Below are 26,233 nucleotides of genomic sequence, written 5' to 3'. Positions count from 1 at the left end.
CCCATCCCACCACAGGGGGAGGAGCAAGGGCTGCATGTGGTGCACTGTTGCTGGCCAGGGTTAAATCATGACAGTGCTCCACTACTGCTGGTGGTTACTGAACTTTACATGCAGCAAAGTTTCTGAAAAAAGCTAATTTTTCTAATCATTTGGAGAATGAAAGCATACAAAAAGTCTACATGAAGGACTTTCAGATAAGCCACACTGGAGGGCCATAACCGATTCCTCTACATACTGTCAGGTAAAATTAAACTGCTGGTTTGTTTTCTTTTATTAATTTCTTCCTTGATGTTCAGAACATCTGATAAAATATCCTGCATATTAAGGCAACAAATATTCGCTAATGTAGTTAAAAAATACTGTATTTTGTAGTTAAAAAATACTGTATTTTTGTAGTTAAAAAATACTGATTTATTTGAAGAAACTGCAAAGAAGAATTACAGCTAGTATTTCAGAAGAGTCTCTACAACCATTTAGCATTTACAGGTAGGACTTTAAACTGATAAGGAAACCTGCTAGAATTCATAGCCCAAGGTACAAAGCAGTGGAAAATCATATTTTACCTGAACACATCATCCAGGAAAGTAACAATAGCTACTTTTAGTGTCAATTTTATAGATTAACTGAAGCCCAGAAAATTTACTCCTTGTGATGACATCTTATAGTTCAGGACGTTCTGGAAGAAGACAGTCAAAACTCTTAACTGACCAAGACTCATTAAATAATCCTTTTGACCTTGACAGAAGTCAGCTGGCAGAAATTCTTCACTATTTGATTATCTCCCTCTCCTATAGACATCTTTTGAATGCTCATACTTAAATATAGACATGCACACTTCTAAATAAACACCACTTACATCTGTCTCTTGCTGATAAAGCAATGCACAGATGATAATTCTATCATGGAAAAAAATATTTTCAGTGACAGACCTTGACAAGGAGCTCAAAGATTTAAATGAGTGCTTCAGTTTGCCTGCCTACCAGATTAAACAGGTATTTCTAAATGGTATGTGCTTCATGGAGGAAAGTCAGTTTGACTGACTCTGGATAAAGACTATGTCTTGAAGTTTCTATTTCCTCTATGTCTACATACAGAGTGAAAACAAGATACAAGCACTACTAGATGATAATGATGTGTATTTATTGGTATTGCTAAGATATACATGGCAACACAAGGTGCAAACTAGAGGCCTTAAAACTGGATGAAGAATGCACAGAAAATCTAGCAGGAAAAAAAACAGTAAAAAAGTTACATCCTTGTTTGGAAAAGAGTAGAAAAATAATAAAATGACCCTAATTTTCAAAGTAAAATTGTTAGAAGCAAATCTGGACTATGATTAAGAGAATATAAACACCTAAAATCCTTTTGCTGCCATGATTGTTTACTACTAATTAAGCAGATAATTTTTTCACACTCCATTTGCAGCAGCATCTTCTGTTTGAAGTGTTGTGAAGATGTTGTGTTTGTCCAACACAAACACTTGTAAATTTCACTTTTTGATGGTTCTGCACTTTGATCAATTCAGTGCCTTTCATGACTTCAAGAAAAGTGGATTTTAGAGACTTATAAAATTTCCCGAGAACTGGCCATACGAAACATTTGATGACCTCTAACTTTGGCTCTTGACACTGTTGTCCATGTCACAGTTGAGGCGAGAAAAATAAAGCTGTGGAAAAGTCATAGCAAGGATAAACACCAGTGTTAATCCCTTTTGTGGTTCTTTATAAAATACTTGGCCATACCTCATGAATGGCAAAGGTCTGAAGCACAGTTTATTCACAGACCAACAAGAAAATGAAGAGGGAAGGGAGAATGCTTGTAATAGAAGTCTGATAGCTGTAAGCTTAAAGCCCAAATCAGATTAATGACTTAGGATGTAGGCTTTCAACTGATAAAAATTTGGAAGTCACTGTCATGTGATTACAGATTAAAATGGCAGCCACTCTCAAGATCAGGTGTATCTGGAAGCCATCCACTACCTTAACTGGTATTCTGCAGAGGCAGATACACCTTACCAGAGTGTAAGAGCAAAGGCTCTGAGGACAGCACAGGACAAACTAAGCACTAGCACAAAGTAAAACACCTGACACTAAAACTGACTCTCTGATTCCAGAAGTTATTAGGGTTCATGCCTTCTCGATATTCTAACAGAAAACTTCAGATCTTCAAACTTTCTTTTTAGATCATTTGCTTTAAATCAAAGAGCTTTTTGGGCCACATAGCTCAAAGAGATACTCGGGAATTATTCAGAGAATATTGATTTCAAGCTCTGGGATGGGAATGCAAGAAACGTATACATAATAAAATATGCTTAGAAAATATTCTTGTGAGAAAAAGAAAAAACCATGAACCCTTATTCTCCCCACAGAAAAGTGTTAATTAATGAGATGACTGAAAGCCGTGAACAAAAATCTAAAGAAAATATAAAACCCAAAGGAAGTTGTGAATTAACTTGACACTACCCACTTCACTACATAAATGCAATACTGTTTGTTGTGTATGGCACAACCTCCTCTCTTTTATAATTTTAAGTACATACAGTCTCTCATGAATCACTAAACCTTTTGGCTAGGGTTGGCATTGCCTTTTGTCCTGAAAAGAGGGGGTGCACTCCACAGCTATGAAAACTGGATCGCCTCACGGGCTGCCCCAGCTCAGCACCACAAGTTGCCTTTCCAAGCAGGGAGAGAAGGGGAGGTACCCAGGAACCAAGCAGCAGGCTGCCTGTAGGCAAGGCTTGGCTGGAAGGCCTCAGCAATCTGTCCCCAGCTGCCCCTGTTTCCCCAAGAGGAAGAGGGTGAGCTGCACAGCACTGCCTTCAGCCAGGTCTCACCTGCAGCCACCCTTGAGCATCACTGCCAGTCAGTGACTACAGCAGCAACAAAACACAGCCCCGACACCCAAATGCCAGTCATATATAGGCTTAGCCATTTACATAACCACGGACTACAAAATACACTAATAAATAAGGGCACACATGAAACTCAAGATCAGAAAGGCTGACAGGACAATGCATTCCTCTCCAAAGCACGCACATAGCTGCCTCAGCCCAGATCCATTTCAAGATGGATCCTTCAGGCAGAAGGGTCCAGTTCAGCAAATCAGGGACTTGATCAATGGGTATCCAGGACTGTCAAAATATGGAAGATAAGTCTTTGCAATCTCTTTCACTGCAAATTACTGATCCTTTATGAATTTTCAAACAAGTAATAAATATCGGGAGAAAAAAATTGTCCAGCACAGTGAAGCAATAATCCATGGACATGAAACACATTCCACATTTCTCTCCTCATTCAACTCTGCAGCTACAAGAAGACTGTAGCACAGTAAACAAGCCTCCTCCTCCTCAACACACTTCAACTCATTCTTCCCACACACAGCTGCCACTATCATGCATATTTCAAAGCCTCCATCTGGGCTTGACAACTGTACCTTCCTTTCTTCCAGCCAACAGAAATACACGTCCTACTCAAACAGGCATGGATGATACTGCGCTGTTTATTTCAAAAAAGAAGCTGTTCCACAAGTAGGTCATGTGGGTGGAAGCCTCCATGCTAACCTACATGTTCACAGTGTAGGTTAGAGCTACCCTACATTCATTTTTCCCTCTTTCCAGCTAGAAATTGTCTTCAGGCAGCATGTGAGGACTCATGGTACTTGTCCAGGTTGCTGAATGCCTGGTTCTTCTGCATAAACACCTACTGTTCACACAGGGATTAACTTCACAGTATACACCCAGCAGGTTAAACATTTCCCAGAGATTCTTCATTTATGCCACATATGCTACACAGTGCAGGTACACCTCCTTCTGTCCAGAAATATGTCCATAATTCCAACAGCTGTTGCAGACTGAGGATGTCCTGAACTCAGCGGGCACACAGGCAGATCTCCAGTCTATGGCCCTCATCTTTTTCTCTTAAGGTCAACTTGCCCTGCTGGAGCTATGCCTCTTGAAGTGCTGCTGCAGCAGTCACCCACTCTGCACCCACAGCAGCAGCCTACGTTCTACCATTTAAATAGCTGTGTCTCTTCCTTCCTCCCTCATCAGCAGCCTGTACTCAGATCACCCTTCCTGTACCATCAAATGCACTCGCCTACATCCAGCATGTAAACATGCACCCTGCCTCTCCCGTCTCTTGCTCTGCAGGGGCTGGGTAGGTGCAGGCTGAAGACAGTGCCTCTTGCAACACCACGGGTCAATATTACCCCAGGCTGTGGTTCTTATCTTGGACAGCAGAAGAAGGTGGGGCCAAAGTGGAGTTAGGTTGCTCCTGATCTACCAAGGGGGAAGCACCTGGGTTTATTCACACCCCATGGTAATGTCCACACATTTCCCATGTCTTAGTGAACAGCAGCAGGAGCAGGTGAGTCACCAGTGAGACAGGGCAGACTGGAGGTGATGCTTAACAGCCCAGGCAGAGCAGGTTGAAGAGCCTCCAGCCCCACCCTGAAAAAAGCCTTGAAGGCTGAACAGGGGTGATCTGTGGGCAGCCTCTGCCTCACATCACCTCCTGAACCACCTGAGATTAACAATGTTTTACGTACAGACTATGCAACTAAGGTAATTCCTAAAGGATTCTAATGACTATATGTCCAGCCAATTTCAGTGTCTTGTCTGCTGTGTTTGCATTTGGTTCAAATCACACTTCTCTGCAGAGAGATGTAAGACTTAGTTAGCAAATATTTCTTAAGTGCTTTGAGATCTTGTAATAAAAGGTACAATGGCACTACAAAGGAAATTTTAGTAAGACGCTATCAGGAGATGTTAATTTTTTTTTGGAAGATCTCTATCTGTGTACTGCTTCTTTCTTGGAATAAGGAGAACAAAGGAGATGGTACACATGCAAGCATCTCTAAAGAAAACAGACAAGATTGATCATTTAGAATGGTCAATTAGCTATTTATTCTATTTACCTGTGCTTTCTTTTGAGAAGACCACCAAGGAGAAAAACTGCAAAGCAAACTCCAGTGGAAAGATACTTTCAACCCAGCATACTCATTCATTTTAGGTCATATGGAAAAAGATGCGACCTAGATCTTCAGCCACTCTGCAGGCACTACCTGTCTTCCTACTTTAACAGCATTTCCAACAAACTGAGATATGGCCTTAATTTTCCTTAAGCTGATCATACAGGTTTAAAATTTTTTCTTTGATATTTATCATAGTGCTTCGGAGGTCACCCAGGCATTTTATGCAGACTGCTAGTACACTTAATCATTTCAGTGTCTTCCTGCAGTAAATCAGAAGATATTATATTAATAAAAGATGGGTCTGTTCCAGGTCTGATTCAGACTGCTGAATCCTCATCTACCTGGCTTAGAAAGAGGCTTTTAAAAGGTCAGTTTACTCTATGGAATTCTGAGTCTCAAGGATATGTCTTCTCTTACACAAGATATATACACTTGAGACCAGCATGAAGACACTGGAGTGATTCAGAATGAGTGCTCAAGGCTGTCTATACCACAGCCTAGCCAAAGAGACCTTGTCTGAAAATACACCACTGAGATACAGGCACACCATGCAAATAAGTATCTCATAAAACATGTTTGCCTCCATCACTACAATTCTTTGTCTGACAAATACTGTTTGGTCACATTCACTTAGCACAAGAAACAAGACAGGCAAAATACAAGATCTGCAAGGCAAAGACTGGACAGAAGAGGACTTATCTTGTGCCATATTATTATTATTTGGTTTTGTCTTCAAAATACTTACTAATCCTTGTAATCAGGTTGTACATACTTTAAAAAATAAATAAATAAAAAGAGAAAGCTTAAACAGTTGTTATTTTCTGGGCTTAGATTTTCACGTCCTCTTCTGACTCTCACTTTCAAATTTAAGTTTGCATTGACTATTCCACACAGCACAGGTACAATTCCTATGAAATAAGGTAGTATTTATGACTAAGTCACAACTTTCAGTGTTATAGTCCTCTTGTGACATCGATCTGTCCCTGGCTTGAGGGAAATTTAACACATTTTCAATTAATACCACTGACAAATATTTCTGAATAACAGTTTCTCACTGCAATGGCTGATTTCTTTGTAAAGTCGTTTTGTCCAAGTATTTTAATGAAGACAATCAAACATCTTGTTTTCACTTGATAGTTCAACTGCTCTGAAACCATGATTTTGAAATACTTTTTCTAAATCTTTTTCCTCACAAGAAATTGTGAGATGGATTTTTTTCTTCCCATCTGGAACTAATTCGTAATTTCTAAATTTACAATCATATGAGAAGAGGCATTAAAAAAAACAAACAAAAAAAACCCCCAAAAAAACAGAAAAAAGCTTCCTTCAATATTTTATGTCTTATCTTACAATGTGCTGAAAACCACATATTTCTAAGTCACATGCATATGTGGATGCTTTGTATCTCCCAGAACTGGGAGTCTGACCTCAACTCCTGTGCAAACCACAAACATGTGAATAATACAGAGAGAATACCTTACCATCAGCTGTCAAAAGTAACATCAAAATACCCCTGTAGATCAAGATGTTTGCTACCTTTCCATTAGCTGTTGGAAATAATATGCAAATACCCCTGTAGATCTGGACCTTTGTTATCACAAGGCAGTTGTGAACACTGGTTCCAGGGATGTGCCACACAGGTAGGACCTGTGGTAGAACTCTGACAGAAGTGACATGGAGACCAAAGTGCTCCCATCACAACACAGCAGCCTGACTGCAGCCCAGCCCTGCATTCAGCACAGGAAGGCTCACCAGGCAGGATGCACTCTAGCTGGATCATATGTTGAGCATTCCTTGTTCCAAACATCACTTGACATCCCGGCTGACATATCTTAAAAGATATTGACTCTAAATCACCTAATTCAATCAGAATTTCATTTGTATTGACCTGGATTACAGGCAACCTGATTTTACACATCTGTATTTGTATGTGTCCACTGGGCATGTGTTCAGCCTTGCTTATGGTTGGAAATCGGGGAGTGGAGCCATGACAGGCTCATCTACATCTGGTAACCCCTGACAAAAATGAGTATGTTTTCATGTGGGTTTGAGGAGAAGGTTACCGCTGTGAAGTGTACATTTGTCTCTTTCCTTACTCCTAAACTGCACCAGGCGTGTCTGCATACAGCCAAAATTTGCACGTACAATCAAGGTATCAGTACTTGTATATGTTCACATGAAAAAAACAAACTTCTATTAACAGCTGAAAAGCTCAGCAATGTTCAAAAACATTTTTGTTCATTTCACTTAAGGTAGTAGATTTTAAACCTCATGATGATTGTTAAGAGACAAGTTTTCTTATTAGGAAATATGCAATTTAAATAATTTCTGCATCTCATTTAAAATAAGTACATTACAAAAAAACAAAGATGGAAAATGACGGAATAAATACTTATTGCTGATTTTGTACATAATTTTGATTTTTCATGTTAAATGTCAGTTTTTATCAAGGACCTGCTTCTGAATTGGAAATTTTATCATAAAAAATTGAATGGCAGACTACCAAAAAATGACAAGATTTTAACACCATAACAAACATTAGGATCATGATCCATTATGCTTAACACTTACAGGCTTTTTTTTCCTGTAACCAGGATGCTTAAAAACTTGTTCAAAAACAGAAAGCAAAGCTAAGAGTCTTATGTAACAGCATAATTTCCAAACTGGTTATTTAAGGCCACACCACACCAAGAACAAGTTTTTCTAATAGAAGACGGCTTTTTTTTTTAATTGGTTTGGGTCTATACAAGGTGCTTTAAAAACACAAGAGAATGAATGACACTGAGTAGGTCTGGTATTTGGGGAGGACAGGGTGAGAACACAGAATATATGAAAGTGAATGCACTGGGAGGAAAGACGGTATGTGTGAATGGGGGAAAGAGCCTAAGGAGTACGTGGGGTAAGAAAAGCAGCACTTGACAGGAAAACACAGGCTTCTGGAAGAGCACTGGGAGTGCAATTGGAACTGTGATGCAGAGCTGAAAGTCACGGAGACTGATGGGTTAGAAGATACTAGAACAGGTGAAGAGATATTGAACAGGGGAATTCCTGTAAGGAAAAAAAAGGCAGAAAATATACTGATAGCTGACAGCAACTTGTAACTGAGGAGCCTGACTGGGTGATAGGGGGCACAAATGGATCAGGGCAAAGGGACAGCAGTTTCACTGACAAAACCAGCAGTGGATGGAAAGAGTCATCCTTTGCACACCCTCAAGAACATTCATATTTTGCTTTTATGTTGCAGGTTGAATTTTTAAATTAAGAAGTTCAGATCCCACTGGTCCAAATCATCAAACTAACAAGAGGTCCCTCCACACTTTTCTAAAATGCATTGTCATAAAATACTTCTCATCATTTGAACTCAGCCTTGTAATTAACAGGGAACAAAACAGCTTTGAAATATTTTGGTAATATTTGGTAATAATTGTAAGTAGCTTCTGCCTCAAACCATGACAAAAAGAAAATAAAACTTAGCCTGAAATGACATATAACTTAAAAGCAGAGAATACAATCTATGGAAAACCAGAGGTGTCTAGCTTCTGAAATTATACTGGCAATGAGTCAAGGAGATTTGAATGCTAATCTTCTATAATAATATATTAGAATTAGAAAGATCATTAACTCCTTAATAAATGCAGGAATATCCCTTTCTAGCCATGCTAGGTCATGACACAGCTAACCCAAAAGCTGTCTGCTCTCTCCTGTCCTCTACAGTCGACACTGAAAAACCTGAACAGCATCTTGAACCGATGTAATCTTTGACCTACTGTTCATTAATTGGTCACCTAAACTGACTTCAGTAGTAGCAGACCATTTACCCTGTGATGTGCACAGCATATAGAGAGGCTATGACTACTGTTCATTAATTGGTCACCTAAACTGACTTCAGTAGTAGCAGACCAATTTACCCTGAGATGTGCACAGCATATGGAGAGGCTATGGAACAGAGTAGCTTTTATGACAGTTTGGTATTTTTAAATTACATGCAGCATAGGTGAGTAACTATTATATCAAATGTACCCAATATGTGTACCCAAACCTGAACACACCAAACCCCTTCCAGCCTCCTGAATGTCCAATTTAAAAGTACGGTGCCATGCAGTTCTCCACAGCAGAGGTTTCCACTGTGACTCACGCTTTCTTGGGACACTTCCTGGGACCTACTCGAATGCAGACAATTGTGTCTACTGCACAGTCCTTGGAACATAGATAGAACAAGGAAACCCAGGTTAAGAAGGTTTTCACACATGGACTCTCTGTTTGTTTGTAAGCCTAAGTGAACAGCAAATGGGGACCTCTGCATCTGTCAGCACATATGGCTTCCAACTAGGGACAAGCTTTGCAAGCACCCTGCGCTGAGCAGAGCGTGCTAAGCCAAACACGAATGCGCAGAGAAGTGGTGCTGTGGCACCAGTGCCCCCAGCCAGGGGGGCTGTGTGGGGAGACTGTGTGGGTGTGTGGGAGGAAGAAATGACAGAGAGGAAAAGGAAAGGAGGGAAGTCTGAGGGAGCTAACACATGCTGGTTTAGCCAAGAAATACCAGCCACCCTGCATCTCCACCCTTTGCTTTCCCTCACTTTGTCCTCATAGCCGGCAGTCAAATACCTAAATACCAGTTTGTCACAACATGAGACTGGTCGGCATGGTGCACTCTGTCACCTACGCACCCCGGGTACAAAGTGCTGTCATGTCCAATTCCTTTCCTCCCTCACTTCCCTACTTCCTTTCTTTACACGGCTGAGCCTGCACAAGCACTGGCCATAAACAACTTGTGTCTTCCCTATGGGCAAGGGCCCCACTGCCATGCCTCAGGATCAGCCACTTGCCCCAACACCAGCTGTCTGAAATGCTTCCATCACTTTCACAGGCACGCGTTTGTTAAGCACCTCCCAGGGAAAAGATCCCTTTTGTATTCTTGCATTTCACCAATTCATATAGCAGCAGTTCAAGTCAGCAGTTTCTTTTTTTTCCTTTTGCATCTGATCAAGTACATTTAGGAACATATGCCACCTGTACTTTGCATGTGGAACTCCCACTTGTGCTGAATTCTAATAATATTAGCAATAATCATAAATAACGATTAATTACTTATGTGCTGCCAGGACCAGAAGGCTTCAAGACACATTATAAAATATACACAAATATAGGGAAGAAAAAAGTAAATTTGCCCTCAGGTACACAAACTCCTAGGTTTAAAAAATATACAAAAACAGACAGAACTGCCTGAAACCAAAAATGAGCCAATCAATCCCTAATAGATTAAAATTTAAATTCTCAACTAGGTTCCTCCCTGCACAAGCAGCTCAAACAGTCTGAAGAGTCTAGCAGCATTTGTAGAGTCAAGATTCAGCCTCTTAAATTGTTTCAGTTGGACCAATTAATTGCAAAAACCCACTACCCCTTGTGCCTTGCTTTACAAGTAAGGAAGGAATTAGTGAGGGATTTTACATCCTGCTCTCCTGCACATTCTATTCTACTTTACCAGGACAACAAATATCCAGCTAGGAAAAATGCAGCAGTACTAGTTTTGTTTTAGGCTACACTGCAGAGTCCTCATGCGCTTTAAAACAACTAACATGACAGACAACTGCAGCAAAAATACCTGAACCATATCAGCTACAAACAGATTAAAGTGGAAATTATTATACAACTGCACCTTTTGGCATGTTTGTTTGGAAAACCTACTGTAAAGTGGATGCTTGTATGGGCAGTGGCAAGACAGGATGTTCAGGGAATGCAACTAGAGGCATTCAAATGGTACTTTGAAACTCTCAAGGGAAAATTGGGATTTAGCTATGTTGCCAGAAGAAGCCTTCATACAAATGAAAATCAGGTTCTTATTTTCCCCTAGCATTTCACATAAGCTTAGCCTGTTTTCAACAAACAGAATCCCTAAAATTTGCAGCATAAAAGCAATTTTCCAATATTAAAAAAGAAACCAAAAACTTTATCACAGTTCTAATTGGGAGAGGGCCTTGTTTTTAAGTCTTACCAACACATGCTTATAAATTTTAACTTAGAGTTTCTTCCTGTCTGAAAAGTCTGGAAGTTTTATTTAAGCTTCTAACAGATTTTTTTTTTTCAGAGTTGGGTTAACTTTTCCATCCACTAAAGTTAAACACGGCTTTTTCAGTGGTAGCATATTTAACTATGCGGAGTTGAAAAAATCTTGCATTATACATATTATACATAAGAGTAATGGAACAAAGCCTGCAAAGCTTTGAAGACTAATAACAAATTCAGAGCTTTGGAAAATGAAGTACGGGGAAAATGTAATTATATAAATAAATGCTGGAAAATAAGGCAAAATTTGAAAAAGCTTTCATTGGAAGGATGAAAGCTTCTCATATTCACTCATTCAAAGAGTTGGTCTACAAAATAAGTCAATTGTCAATTTTGTTTCTACCTTATATGCCATATTTATCTATATATACATACATATAGTGGAACATCAAGATGAGAAGAATAGGCCTCAGATTCAAATACTTTAAAAAATCCCAAAAACCTACACTGAAAGGAGTTTGATGTTTTGCACGAGTGTTTTGCAAGCAATAACATCACTTTTATTACAAATACAGAAATATCCAGTGTGAACTTTCTTATACACCAATATTTCTTTCACTCTTGAATTCTGCAGAAAGCATACTAACCTGTCACTGGTGGTGATCTTTTTTACATTCACTGTCTGGAACAGCATTAGCAATTAGAGCTCCAAATAACAAGAAATTCTCCACCCACAATGAACTCCACCCAACATCAGAGACTGTATTAAAGTAGCACAATTAGAAAAATGTTTTCTAGATATTGCATTAGGATATGCAGACCCTCACAAAACCTATTACTAGATATGGAAGGTTGCAGCACAGAAAATACTTCATCTAATAGAAGGAATCTAAGATTTTTTTTTTATTGGTTTGTTCAGGCAAATACACACTCAACATAATCCTTCACAATGAATCTCATATATTGTGTTCAACAGACTGCAGAATTGCCTATTTTTTCTTTATTACATTCTATTGTTTTACTTTATTCAAATCTTCAAACTTATAACTGTGGAATGTGAAGATTCTGTATTTCATAAAGGCTTTTTTTTTTACTTCTAGGTCAATTTCAGATCTGTTGTACAGTGGTATATTATCATATATTCTTTTTCAGCCTAAGGACAAAGCAAGCAACTACCCACACAGCAATCTACCCTACAAGTCCTTGTACATCCTAATGTTCATGTAACTGCAAAAAATCAAGTGTTATTTGATTTTTATTACAAATGTATTTAATTTAGAACACTAAGTTTGCAATTTTCTATATTAGTTAAGAATACTATTTGATAGGTTATATAGATCTTTACTACAACTTAAGAAGGTCAATCTTCCAGAATCTATTTCTTGTATAAACTTACATGGCTGCATTAACATAACACAAATATATGGTCAAAAATACATTGATTAAATAATTTTTAAATACTTATATTCACAATGGATTAGGACAGCTCATAACCCAAATGACTTCACAAGGAACACTAATGTAGAACACTAGACATATTGTCCTTATTTAAACTAATTGTTTAAAACAATTTTGCTATATGAAGGCATATAAGATTATCTGAATTATCCTTACCACTGTAATAAAATTTTAAACAATTCAACTGTTAGACAACTTAACTTTTTCAAAGGGCAAAGAAAGTCTACTAAACCAATTTGTTGAAGTTGACATAATTTGAAACTCTTCTGGCAAAACTCTACAGACTGTACACTAGTGTGAAACACAGCACTGCTGCATATCACTTACCCACTCCAAGTTCTAAAATAATATTACTGACATTAGTTAAATCTATCATCACAGAAAGTGATCCCAATATTTCCTCTCTTCCACTCTCTTGCTTGATGCTGCCAACCCTATTGCCAACACAAATAGTTCAAGATAGCCATAACTTCTCTGAGAATTCCCAAATTAAATGTACATCATACTTAAGTACAACTGTAAAATAGAGACAGACTAATACAATGTGAAAACACAACACTTCAATGTAGTGCTCAAATTCCACTCAATTTCTAATAGCGCTACCAACAGCAAATGGAAAACACAGATCTATGAATAAAGAAGGGTGACACTATTACATTTTTATTACTGCATCAACAGCACTATACATTACTCTTACCCAGACGTGTTTACAACCCAAGAGTGAAAAAAAGCTCTGAAATACTTAAAAGGCTCTCCTACCTATATTGGTCCTTTTTCTTTCAAATACCTTAAATATCATTAAGAAACCCCACCTTGTTATTCCTTAAATAACAATCCTTTTCCATGTAAACTGATAAATTATCCGTTGACTGTATTCTCTGTAACACCACAGAGGTATTTAGATATGATGATTAATTACTACTGAGAATAATGCATAGTAATATATTACCGGTTTGCTTCTGGAATCTTTTCATTCAAAAGTCATAAAACACTTGCATATGAGGCTAACTTTACAGATGATGAAAATGGAAATCATAAGGTGAAATCTATTTTCCTAAGGGAAATCCTGTAAAAGAGTCATAGTTATATTCCATAGAGTGTGGAATGTGTTTTCACTTTTGTCCTCTGTTTGTGGCAAGTGGAATCCATACAGTTAGCAATGAAACTCACTCAATTTCAAATACACCAATGGTATTGCTTGTTATTCCTCAATTCTGAAACTTTTGGCCTCTAGTATTTTCTGGTCCTTATATTTCCTATCAGCTCAACTAAATCCAAACTGGGCACAACTGACCAAAAATTTTTAGCTGTGCTTTCTTAAACTGATATCATTTTTTGTTGTCCAGTAACTGTATCTCATACAACTTAATAACTAATACATGAATTAAATAAATTGTAAGTCTAAACACTCGAGTTTCTAGTCCTGTTGATAACATGGTCCTCTGAAAGTTTTCAGAGACAAGGATACAAGTTCTGATCACTTATTTGAACTTAAACTAAATCTAAAGATGTTTTCTAAAAAAACCCACAGCATTTATTGGCAAAAAATCTGTGCTGAGAACAGAGCACATACCTATTTTTTGTAGAACTCAATCTGCCAGGCAATGTATAAAAAGTTCACACAGACATCCTGCTATTTCTTTCAAGAGAATAATAAATGTATAATGTCAGGCAGATTTATATATGAGCAAAATCTCTTCCTCTCTAGCTTTGGCTGCACTGAATCAAGACATAGGAATACCCAGGTTAATATTCTGATATTCAAAATGGGACTATTAATTTTATGATGATTAATCATAAAACATAACACTTGAGACTGCTTCCAAAAATTTGGCCTTGCATTTTGTCTCTGTAACTACCCTGTGCTGCCTATCAGGGAGATCTTATAATGTTATTATATCTTATAATCTTCAGATTATAAAATACAAAACCAAAAAAACATAAATTTGTTAATATATATGCACTCATATCTTGGTTTACTCTACTTTCTTTGAGGAGTAAGGTTTCCAGAGAAACTGCACAATGAAAACTAGAAGCTATTTAGACCAGCACATCCCTTACTAAGGAGGTAGATACTTACAATTCTAAGTTACTTTTCTGCTAATTATTACAAAACCCAAACATAAAAAGTAGATTTGGTCTTCTTTTGGCACCCACAGGCTATCCACTTTATTCCAGAAGACAAATTCTATTTAATTTTGCCTCCTCTCCCAAAAAAAAGTAAGAGATCCAAGAGAAACTGAAGAATAAAATGCAGTAGCAACTTTTAAATGAGTTGGTGCAATGGATTCCTCAACAAATGTGTATTTATAAAGGCAGGTGTGCAACTGCAGTGTATGCAGGATGACCAAGTATGATTATCTTTAATCCAGCTACTTCAAGTACCTACAGAACTGCATGAGGAAAATTTCTGAGTGATTTATATAAGATGACAAACTTGCTGCTGGCATCATTTCCGGCCTAACTGAAATTTCAGCTATGAGGCTCAACAATGTATTTGTGGGATGCAGCACAGGACAGTGCTGTCCTGCTGTATTCCACTATTAAAGCACAAAATCGTGAATCTGAGTTAAACAAAGGCAGCTCTACAAGAACTTTTAGGTCTATTTCTTGAAATATCCCATCTGAATCCAATTCTTTGCCATTTTCACAGGAACTAACCTCAGGGCTTGGTTTGTGTTTTGAGTTTAAATGAAAGCAACACATAGTTTTGAACTAGCCTGAATATTCAGTTTCATAATTCCATCTGCTGGGCCCACCAATTGATTTTGGCAGCAACTCTTTACCTCTTTATACCTTGGTTTTCCACTCTATACATGACAAAGAAAACGCTGCTGTCTTTTCTGTATGGGCTTGTGAATACACAGGTACTAGGCAGGTATCTTTACCACCTTTTGAAAAAGCAGGGTAAGTATCTACCACCTCTATATACAAAGAAGAAAGGCTGAAGTGGAGATATTACTGTTAGTAGCAACAGTCAGGAACATCTTGAATGTAATGTCAAAACATATTGCCTGTGCATTGCTTCATAAACCAGAAAAATACTCCACTGTCACAGGTGTTTTAGGGAATGTTGCCATCAGATCTGCAACTGCAAAAAAATTGTAAGTCATCAGAATGACAGCAGTTAAAATTCTTTGGTTGCACTTGTTTTCTTTCTTAATTCAAGGACAGAAGAGATTAGGGATGAACATTGGTATCCAAAACACTACTTAGATACAAACATCCAAACACTTTGGATCAACATGGACATTACATTTTATTAAATTAAAAGTATTAAAAAAGTAGTAAAGTATTAAAAAACTTCTTCATAATGCTCAACTTCCGTGAACAGTGTGAGGGCTCAAAGTCTACTGTTCAAACCATGGCATACACTTATAATGTTTTACTACCCCATGTTTTAGAGTCCAAACTACTAGATTTTCATAATTCCATTCAAAAGTACAATACCTGCTGATAACCGTAAATCATTTCTCACAGCACCTCTATAAAACTGGCTACTTAAGACTCCAAGAGATTTGCGGATGCTGAGACTGGAACGAACATCCCTTCACAAATGGACAGATGGAAAAAAATTGCAAATTACTTTTCAGATTAAAGTAATAAACTGACTTTTCTCAAAAACTGGTAGCAGTTTTTGGAAGCAGAAAGAGCTTCTACGTGCTTCTGTGATGTCAAAGATGAAATCTCTGTTTGTGGAGGTACAATCTGTAGCAAGAACACACGTCTGCCAAGACTCTGGCATTGATGATATTTTGTCTAGACAGCCTTTGAATGTGACTGACACAGGAACAGTGCACATGGCTGAGCAAACTGAAACTTATGGAAGAGCTTTTCAAGACTTAGTCAAGACACAGGATTTTGGAAATGTGCCTAACATCCTCCAACTATGCCTCCTGGTATCCTCCTCAGGAATCTAACTGGCTTTGTTTCATCAAATCTCCTAGCTGTCCCAGGGAACAGAAAGATACATTTGCTTACATAAGATAATGGACATAAAGAAATATCATCAGCAATTGGAGAGCTCTGCATGATGGCTAGTCACTGAGAAAGGCATTCAAGTCATTGAATTGTGGGTTATTTTGAAGGATTGAACACTGCAAGAAATAGCTAAATCTTTTCTCAAATACTGGGCTTGACTATGAGAAACACATGACAACTATTAGCTAAAGGACAAAAATAACTAGCTGCAGTTGATAACTATTCTAGCTATTTCAGAAAGCATTACATATTTACCATGACCTTTTGAGCCCTGACAGAAGTAGCCTGGACCATGTACATGCTTTGATGGAAAAGTCCACGTGAACTTGCCATTTACAAGGCTACAATTTTTGGGAAATGATGACTATCATTTACAGTTAAATTTTCACTGTATGCCAGACCTGGTTGACTTAGTCCTCAAGCAACTGTCAAGGCCAGGAGAAAAGAGAAAAAGGTGAAGGAGACTCAAAGAGATTATCAGCTTTTAGCTTTGGCTGGTTCACTTCCAGTTCAACTGAAGTCAACAGCTATTAACTATTACAGACAGTACTGTTCAGCAACCCAAAAGGTAAAAAACAGATTCTAGCTTGTCCTCCAGAGAAACATCAAGCCTTAAGGCACTAACTTAGAGTTGCAGCAAAAGCACTAGTTACTGCTGTGGAACCTCAGAGCTCCAGCAAATTTTTGCACCTGCAAAAAAAAATAACCCTGGCTAAGTGAAAAATACAGCAGATGCTTTTTCTCTGCAAACAAAATACGGACCTCAGCGAACCTTAACTTAATCCTGATACAGAAATTTGCACACTTGACCTGCTTGGCTAGGAGTGTTTGAGTCTTTGGTCTCCAAGCCCACAAACTCAACCTACTGAGCCAGTACCATGCGTGTAGGCAATGTATTGCAGCAGAATCTACAATGAAGTTCTGAGAGAGGCGTTATCACTGGGAGGCACTGAAATACTTGCATTTTGGGACTTTTTAGTGAGCTGGAACTGCAAAATGTCTCACCGTGGATACAAAGTAAAAAAAAGCACTTTGATCTAGGTACTAGGTGTAAGTTGGCTATCATATTTCTGAACCAGAAACGGGAGTTTCTCCTCCCATCTCATCTCTTCCTCCCGCCCTCTCTCCTCCCACCTGCACTAAAGGAACACTTGTTGTGGGGGCAGCACGCCTAGGAAGGCTCAGATTAAAAATAGTCCTGACTAGCACCTGGTGCTCTCCAGCAGGCCAGCATGCTGGTGACTCTTACAGATCTGGACCCTTATGAAGAAATATGATGAAATGACATGTCTTTTATTTCATACACTCGTTTATGGATTTGCAACCAAAACTAACTGGATCTGGCAAGTTGGAGTTGCCTGGCTCTTTTTGCATCACTGACACACTTGCACCTGTCACGGATGGATTCCTAAGAAGGGCCAAAAGGAGCAAGACATATATTTTATTTTGACAGCACACGGGAGCCAGATGCTGGGCCAGCAGGTTCTGGTGTTCACTGTCGGCCATTAGGAAAGGCGAAACACATCATCAGCACTGGGACGGGTGGCAGGCCGTCAGGCGCACCTTCCCCACGGCCGCTCACACGCAGCAGCCGCTCGCCTTTGTGCGTGCCTGTCTCCGTTCAAACCACCCGGCTCCGCGGAGTGCGGCCGGCTCCTCTCACGGCCGGCCCCGCAGCCCCACCATGTCGCCGCCCCGCTTTAAGGTCACCGCATGGCGAAGCCGTCGAGCGCCGGGGGCCGCGATGCACCCGGGCCGCGGCCGCTCCACGGGCAGCCCGAGGGAGGGGGCAAGGCCACGGCCGCCGCCGGGGGCACTTACCAGGTCTATGAAGGTCAGAAATTTCCAGCTGCCTCCATAGGTCTGATGCGCGGGCATGTCAATGGCCTTGTAATTGCACAGGATGGAGCAATAGGACAGGAGGATGGCGGCGCGCAGCACCTGGCAAGGCACCAGCGCCATGTTTGCGGCGCGGGGTGCGCCTCCGTGTGCCTGTGTCTGTGTCCCAGTGCCCCGCGTGTGTGTGTCCGTGTGGCCCGGTGTGTGTGTGTGTATCCCCGTGTGTGTGTGCGCGCCGTGCGGGCGGGACTCCGAGCGCCCCCGCGGCCCGGCCGGGGCGGAGCGCAGGGCCGGGCGGCGGCGGCAGCCGGGCGGGCTCGGCGCCTTCCCGAGCCTCAGCTCCGCGTCCGGGCCGGGCCGGAGGAGGCCGGGCCGTTGCCGAGGGAGGGGAGGGACGCCAGTGTGAGCACGAGTTAAGTGCAGAACCCGGCTGCCCGCCGGTTTTCAAGCGGGAGCTGCGGTGAGTCAGCAGTTACGGGCGATAACTGCCCGGCTCCGGCTCGTGTGTGCCCCGGGCGCGCGGCCCCGCGGCCCGCGCTGCCAGTGGGCGGGAGCGCGGCCGGGGACGCCCGGGAGAGGCCGGGAAGGGGGTGCGGCTCTGGCTGAGCGCCCTGCCTGCCGCTCCAGGGCTGCCCTTCGTGTGTCCGTGTCCATGCTTGTGTCCGTACCCTTCGCGTGTCCGCACAGCGGCCCCGCCGGGCAAAGCATTTGTTTTGCCCTCTGTGTTCCTGAACCTTCAAGTTTCCACTCATCCCACACAGACGTTTGCTGGAAGTGGGCTCTCCAATGCCTGTGAGATGGGAGCCTCCTGATCCCTGGGTTGAAATGAAGTACCAGCATTGTGAGGCATGATGCCCTGGGACATCATACCAAGGGTCTGGAGCATGTCTTACAAGGAAAGACTCAGGGAGCTGGGCCTGTTCAGCCTCGAGAACTGATGACTGAGGGGACCTCATCAATGTCTGGGAGTATTTTAAGGGAGGGTGTCAAGAGGATGTATTCAGGCTCTGCTCAGTGGTGCCCAGCAGTAAGACAGGAGGCAAGAGGCAGAAACTGATGGACAGGAAGTTCCACCTGAGTATGAGGAAGAACTTTACTGTGTGAGTGACTGTGCACTGGAACAGGTTGCCCAGAGAGGTTGTGGATTCTCCTTGACTGGAGATGTTTGAGAACCATCTGGACACAATGCTCTGTGCCATGTGCTCTAGGATGACCCTGCTTGAGCAGGGAGGTTGGACCAGATGATCCAATGTGGTACCTTCCAACCTGACACATTCTGTGGTTCTGTGATTCTGTCCTGTCAGCAAAGGTTTGATCACCACAGGGATCCTTGATACTAGGAGAAATCAAGGGGGGCTCATGTTTTGGACTCCTACACCTTAAAAAAGAAAGCTCTCAAGGTGCTTGATTGCAGGGTAAATATTAAATTGCTCCACCATCTGGAAAAGTTATTTTAAAGGGAAAAAAACCCATGAGCAGTGATGTCTGGGCTTCGATAGACAAATCACTTCTATAAAAACTATCTCCATACATCTGTCTTAGGAAATAAATATTTGAACAACAAGGTGCTTTATCATAGTTAAGCTACTGAAAGGCAAAACGAAGCAATGATTGTGCAATGCATTCCCTGCTTCTATCCCACTAAGTAAAGTCAAAGCCTTTTAATCTGATATCAACTGTGCTCAAGTCCTGCAAAAAGGAAGAGCTTTTAGGAGAACACATGCTAGCAGCTATCCTCAATGAATTTAGCACTGTTCAAGGTTTCTCCTTATGGAGAAGAATTGTATGTCATATGTATGAATGTATAAAGAATCCTCTAGAAACACAAAGAATGAATTTAGCACCACATGCTTTAGATAATCTTATCCATCAGTTCACAGACCCAGCAAGCACATTGGGCTTGGTTTTGGGCACATTACTCTTGTATGTGGCATGTGTTTTAGTCTTGCAGGCTAAAAGTCTTGCAGTCTCCCTGAGGTCTCAAGGTGCAGTGTGAGAGTCACCTGAGTGTAATGTAGTGGTCTGGAGTACAACAGGAGACCAGACTAGTGACATTATCAGTGTGACCCAGCAGAAGGGAGTCTGTAAAGCAGCATAGTTGCTGGTGGGAGCCTGATGTTCTGTATGCATGCAGGAGGATTCACTTCTCTGGACCTGTGAATATTCATTAGTGGCTGAGGTGCATTAAGTGAGTTCCTGGAGCACATCTTCTGTTTTGGTTTATTCAAAAGGAGTCCAGCTTGCTTTCTGAAACTGTGTCAAGCTGCAAAAGCACTCAAAGGAAAGTTACTCTGTGCAGAACTCTACAGTGTTTTGATCAGCCTCTTGACAGCAAGAGTTTGGGGCTGTCTAAGCCTTAGGCAGCCCATCCCCTAGTTTTCTCCTGCACCACCTCCTACAATATACAACAACTCACTCCTTTGGTCATCTCTCTGTCAATAATGAGGCACTGCAGACACGAACACTCACTGAACATTACATGATAGCCACCTTTAGCAGTTTGCATTTCTGTTGTGTGTAGGTTAAACAGTCTCCAAAGTTACAGCACCCCAATTTTTTATTTTTTTTTTTAAACTGAAAAACCACCCAAGCATTTTGGAGCCCCATTTGAATGTTCTTCAGTTTTACTCTCCACTCTTCAACAGACATCTCAGCAAGGCTCACAGAAAATCTTAACCTCGTTAGAAGAGCTTTAACTAAGCCTTGTAAGTCAAGGTGAAAGTCTAAATGAAGCAGAATGTGGTACATTGTAACAGTCTTGTTCCCCGTTTTTTTTTCTTTCAGTAAAGAAAATCTCAAGGCAGGCTAACTATCATGCCAGGCTCAGTCAAAAACTCTTCTTTATTAGTCTTTAGTCAATAATTCTTCTTTATTATGCATTTCTAATTCCTACTTTTGAAAGGAAGCATAAATACATTGTGGGTGGGTTCTTTGAGCCTGTGTCCTTTCTAAAGGAGTATTTGTTTACTTTCTGTACAGCATTCTAATAAGGACTAGATGAGACTGGAGGCTGCCATTGGTCTGTATGTGCTGCTATGGATTTCATACTCTGTTTATTGAGAAACAAGCAGCAAAGTCTTTTGTGACTGTTGTTGAAGTCGGTCTGCAAATTATTTTATTTTCCTTTGGATTTAGTCTTAAATATTTTCCAGCAAAGTAAAATATAGAAGTTTACTGCTTTGACCTTTACATTGCTGTATGAATGAAACTTTTTTGTACTTTGGTAGCTTGTTTACATTTCAGGTTTTGGATTAAATGCTTAAATCATTGTAAGGTAGATTTTATCCATGCAAAGTCAGATATCCAGGGCTACCCTCTTATTTTTCAGATTCCAAAGATTAAATACTTGTTTGTATGTAAATTGTGAAAAGACTAAGTTTTCATAAGCCACATACTGTGAATTTACTTGAAAGTGGGATTTTGACACAGGTCATAGTTGTCATTCAGTTGAGAGGAGAGATGGCATTAGAAAGGAGAAAGAGTTCAAAGTGTCTGGGATGGGAGGGCTGTCTACTACAGGGGAGGAAGCAAGATGCCTAAAAATCTGTCAAAGAACTGACTGGAAAAAAAAAAAGGTGTGGGGGGAGGTGTTCCCATCCAATTATATAAAATGAATATCATAGTGTTCTTTCTACTTGGCACCTTGACAGAATAAAATATAACATCTTGGAGTCCAAGTTTTGATCTTTTCTAGACAGACTAGCAAATAAGAATGTTGAAGGAATATTTGGTAGATTTGTCTTTTTTAATTTTTTGGTTGGGGGAGTTTGTTTTGTTTTGGTTTTTGTTTTGCTTGGGGGTTTTTTTTGGTGGCTTTGGGTTTTGTTTGCTTTCCATTTTTTAAACAAATGACATTTGAATTTCTGAACAGCATTTTATTTTGTGAATATCAAAAGATATTGGTGAATTATCTGGGAGAGAGGCCCACAATGGGCCTTTCTTTAATTGCTTTAAATGCAGATTAGTTGTCTACAAGGAATTATGCCAAAGCATAATTCCCTCCAAAGCAATGATAATGATAATAATAATGAAAAAAAAATAATAACAAATGGTTTTACTTGTAGGAAATTGGTAATACTGCCTCAACACAATGTGCTCATGATGATGCACCTGATACTGCAATTTCTAATATCTGAGGCATAGAGTACAAACTGTGCCAAGGTAAGTACTTGGATGTGTGGGAGTGTGACTCTCACATAAGCAGACATGCGAAAATTAAGCTTTCTTGTGAGGAACATAAGTGAAATTACTGAACCAATGCAAGTTAAAAATCAAGAGGAAATTGTTGAAAAGCCTTCTCAGTGCCTAAGAGAAGAGTTTATAGAAATGTTCTCAATTAATATGTATGTGTTTAATATGTATCTCTTCAGTTGAATAAAGTACCACTTGGGTAGGAAATGGCCTCATGTATCAGGGGAGGATTCAACTCAAAATATTTGGTAAAGACAGATGCTGTAACTAGGCCTGTTATTAAAAGTACTAATAAAGTTTAGGCAATATTTTATTTCTTCATTTACTTTGAATAAAGCTATAAATTAACTATGTAATAAAGATTGAAGGATGGAGGAAAAAATAATAAAAATTAAAAGACTGCATTCATACCTGGTATAAAGAGCAAAATGTCTAGATTTATGGAACTGCTTCATTTTCTGATGACTGATTATTGCCAATTTACCTTCACTTTTAGGTTTAAGAACTACAGTGAAGTTACTAATTTGGCATATTTTGTACTGCATATTGTACTGTATATCTATCTATATGTATTTAACAATGGAGAAAAAAGCTGGAGCAGAGATAACCAGGAGATTAGTGAAACAAAGCTTGGGGTAGGTGGAAATTGAGTTATCCTCTCTGTAAGTTAAACTTGACTTTATCCTGAAAAAACATGAACTTTCTTGCTATAAAGATGAAATGAGTGAAAAAACTCGCTATGTTCATCTTCCCTCTTAGATTATAGTGCCCCAAAGGGATGATTTTATAAAGAAAAACCTTATTGTACAGATCAGGAATTTTGAATGTGTAAGTGATGCAGGGACTGTGTAAGCAGATTAGCTTTTCTCACATTTGGATCAGATAGTTTGTGTGTAACAAAGCTGTTTCTTGGTTAGGCTTGAATATCTCAGTTTCATATACTTTCTGTTGAGTACATCAGAGAGTGTTAGGGCAGAAAGGGAAGGCAGGTACCAGGCCCTGAGGCACAGAAGTGTGCTACTGGGAGTATTCCACCTGCCCACAGATCATATGGCCCTCTGTAAACCAGAGCAAATATTGTCCTGCTGTAGCATGCAGTCCCACAGAAGGATGTGGCTTTTGGGAAATGGTTTAGGAACATGCAGTGCACAGTTGTAAATTATCTGCTGTCCTGTTTTAAGAACTTATCCCTCACACTGCATCTAGCTATTGTCAAGTTCTTGGAATGAGCTGGATATTAGCACCATGCTCTAAACAACTGAGCTAATCTTGGGGTCAAAAGATTCACAGAATATTCTGAGTTGGAAGGGACCCACAAGGACTACCAAGTCCTGCTGTTAAGTAAATGGCTCATACAGGGGTTGAACCCATAACCTTGCTGTTAATTAACCTTGGTGAATATGCACTGTTGTTTAGGAATATCAGTGAGCAGTAAAAAACAGAACTGTTTGCCATGGGAAAATATGAGTCAGCTTCTAATTCATTAAAAATGCACAAATGAAGAGAAACCAATTTTCCACAAATAATTGTAACGCCAGAAAAATTAACCCTGTGTGAAACTGCACATTAAGGATCTGCCTTCTATTCTTTTGATATAAGTCAATCCTGGCACAAGAATTTTTACTAGTTACCAGTGAAACACATGAAATCCCATCTGCATGTAAGAAAATGCTGTTTACTCTCAGACTGGTTGCTCATGGGAGCAGGTTGCTTAGACTGTGGATTCTACATCTGTGGTGGTATTCAAAACCATCTAGACATGGTCCTGGACAATCTGGTGTAGTTGACCCCAACTGAGCAGGCGGATTCAACAATATGTTCTCAAAAGGTCCCTTCCAACCTCAACAGGTTGATGTGATGCATTAGTGTAAATGGAGATACATTTGCATTTACACTTAGTGACTAATGCATAGCTCACCAAGTCAGCCTGCACTTTCTAGATTAAAAGTTGTTAATTTCTAATTTTAACAATTAATTTAAATTGCTAATTTTAATTATTAGTTTAAATTCTTAGATTTAAAAATTAACAATAAATTAAATTGTTAAAATAATTTCTCTGATGTCAAAATAATTTCTCTTAAATCTCCTAAGTACATCACTGTGCTACCTTCTCTGAACACCTGGCCAAAGGAGTTACTAAGATAAGAAGGAATGGGAGTGGTGCACCACACCACTTTTTTAGCGCTGCTTGCATAAAAAAAAAGTTACATAATTGTTAAGTTGTGCTGGAGACTTTATATGTGTATTTTATTAATTGAATTGGAAGAAATCTTTACCCTGAAATTGCCCATAAGAAGTTGTAGACTTATTTGTTTGCACTGTGTCTGTACCCCAAATTCCTATTCATAATTCTGGACTAGTAAAACTTTATGTCTCCTGTCCTGACTGAAAGTTCATCTCAGCAAGACCTAGTTCTTAATTTATTTTGAAATTATAAATATGTAACTTTACTTCACCCAGTTACATCCTGGACTTCTGAGGAAACATGAAATACTAAAAAATACAGAATCTTCTTAAACAAACAATGTTATTTTTTCTATAACAACCAACTCATAGGCAGTACTGGAAAATAGAGTAAACATAAAATATCTTCTATTGTGAATGACAAAATTGTCTGGTTCAGCTGCAGTAAGATTTAGCTGATAAGGGAGTGGTAATACACATCTAACACAACAGCCAGGACAGAGAGAGTGTTTCATTCAGTAGCAGAGAGACAGCAGTGGCTAGCAAGGACAGGAGTGACTAAATACCCACCTCAAAGACTTGGCATGCCCAGTTTTTTCAACTGGTTTTGCTTTGATGCTTTTGCAGAAGCTTGTATTGTGTTTGGGCTGCCAAGCAAACCTGGAGGTGCCTCCCATCATCTGCTAGCCCCCGTGCAGGGAATGCTGATCGTTGCCAATTCCTCCTCTCTTGATAGGAATGACTCTCAGCAGAATGCCACACTTCTGGCTTTCTGCTCTCTGCCAGACAATACAGCAGCAACCAAGCTCTTTCTGTCACCAGCTGGAAGCTCTTTTTCTATCTAATTTTTTATTCTAGTGCTCATCCTCAAAATGTCTTTCGCACAACTTGTGGAAACTGTCATTTTTCAGTGTGTGTCCTTCCCATTGATACAATCTGCTGCTGAAGGCTCACATTTCTCTGGGCTAACAGTGGCAGGGGGTCTCCATCTTACTGTGATGATATTGCACTACAGATGGTTCTATAGGATGGTTTTCCTGGATACTGATGCTTTTTTGTTTCATTTTGTTGTGTTTTATTTTTCTTGTCTGTGTATCAAAAACGTTTCATATTCTGGAAAATAAGAACAAGATCAAGAAATCTTCGGGTAAGGTATCTTCATGCCTCTGGAGCATCCTTTTTTTTCCTGCCTTTTTAGTTCATGGCTATGCTGATGGATTAAACCCCTTCCCCGTTCACTAATTTACACTCTTCCAGCCTTCTTTCAAATCTTGTTCTTTGACACACAAAGCCACTGTGGAAATGGTAGACAGAAAACTATTCCTGTAATTTCCTCACTTATTAATCTGCCATGTGTCTGCATCTCCATAACTAAAAGCCTCTCTTAAAATGAGCTTGAAAAAAAATCCACAATAGAAACCTCAAAATGGATGTAAAAAGGGAAGGAAACACACATATTGATGTGACACAAAAAGTGAATTGCAAACTGAGTTTAGGGAAACAACCATGAATAACTTTCTCCTCTGTTTGTTCAGCTTTGTATGTTTTTATAGTCTGATGGTCATCTGAGATTAATTGCAAAGGATGGAAAGATAATGTGTGTTAA

The 26,233-nt window shown here is 39.8% G+C and overlaps 1 protein-coding gene across 1 annotated transcript in view; it reads right to left on the bottom strand.

The window, feature by feature from the left end:
- AIG1 (androgen induced 1) overlaps positions 1 to 18,771 on the bottom strand; it is a 123,994-nt gene extending 105,223 nt beyond the window's left edge. Inside the window, exon 1 of the mRNA XM_039707568.1 lies at positions 18,235 to 18,771. Within this exon, the coding sequence (XP_039563502.1) occupies positions 18,235 to 18,375 (141 nt within the window). The 5' untranslated portion in view covers positions 18,376 to 18,771. The remainder of the gene's footprint in view (positions 1 to 18,234) is intronic.
- Between the last annotated feature and the right edge of the window lie 7,462 nt (positions 18,772 to 26,233).

This window comes from Passer montanus, unplaced genomic scaffold (genome assembly GCF_014805655.1).
Source record: "Passer montanus isolate IOZ18808 unplaced genomic scaffold, ASM1480565v1 scaffold2, whole genome shotgun sequence".
Lineage (NCBI taxonomy): Eukaryota > Metazoa > Chordata > Aves > Passeriformes > Passeridae > Passer > Passer montanus.
The sequence above is the reverse complement of the archived record's forward strand: the minus strand, read 5'-3'. Positions and strand labels throughout refer to the sequence as shown.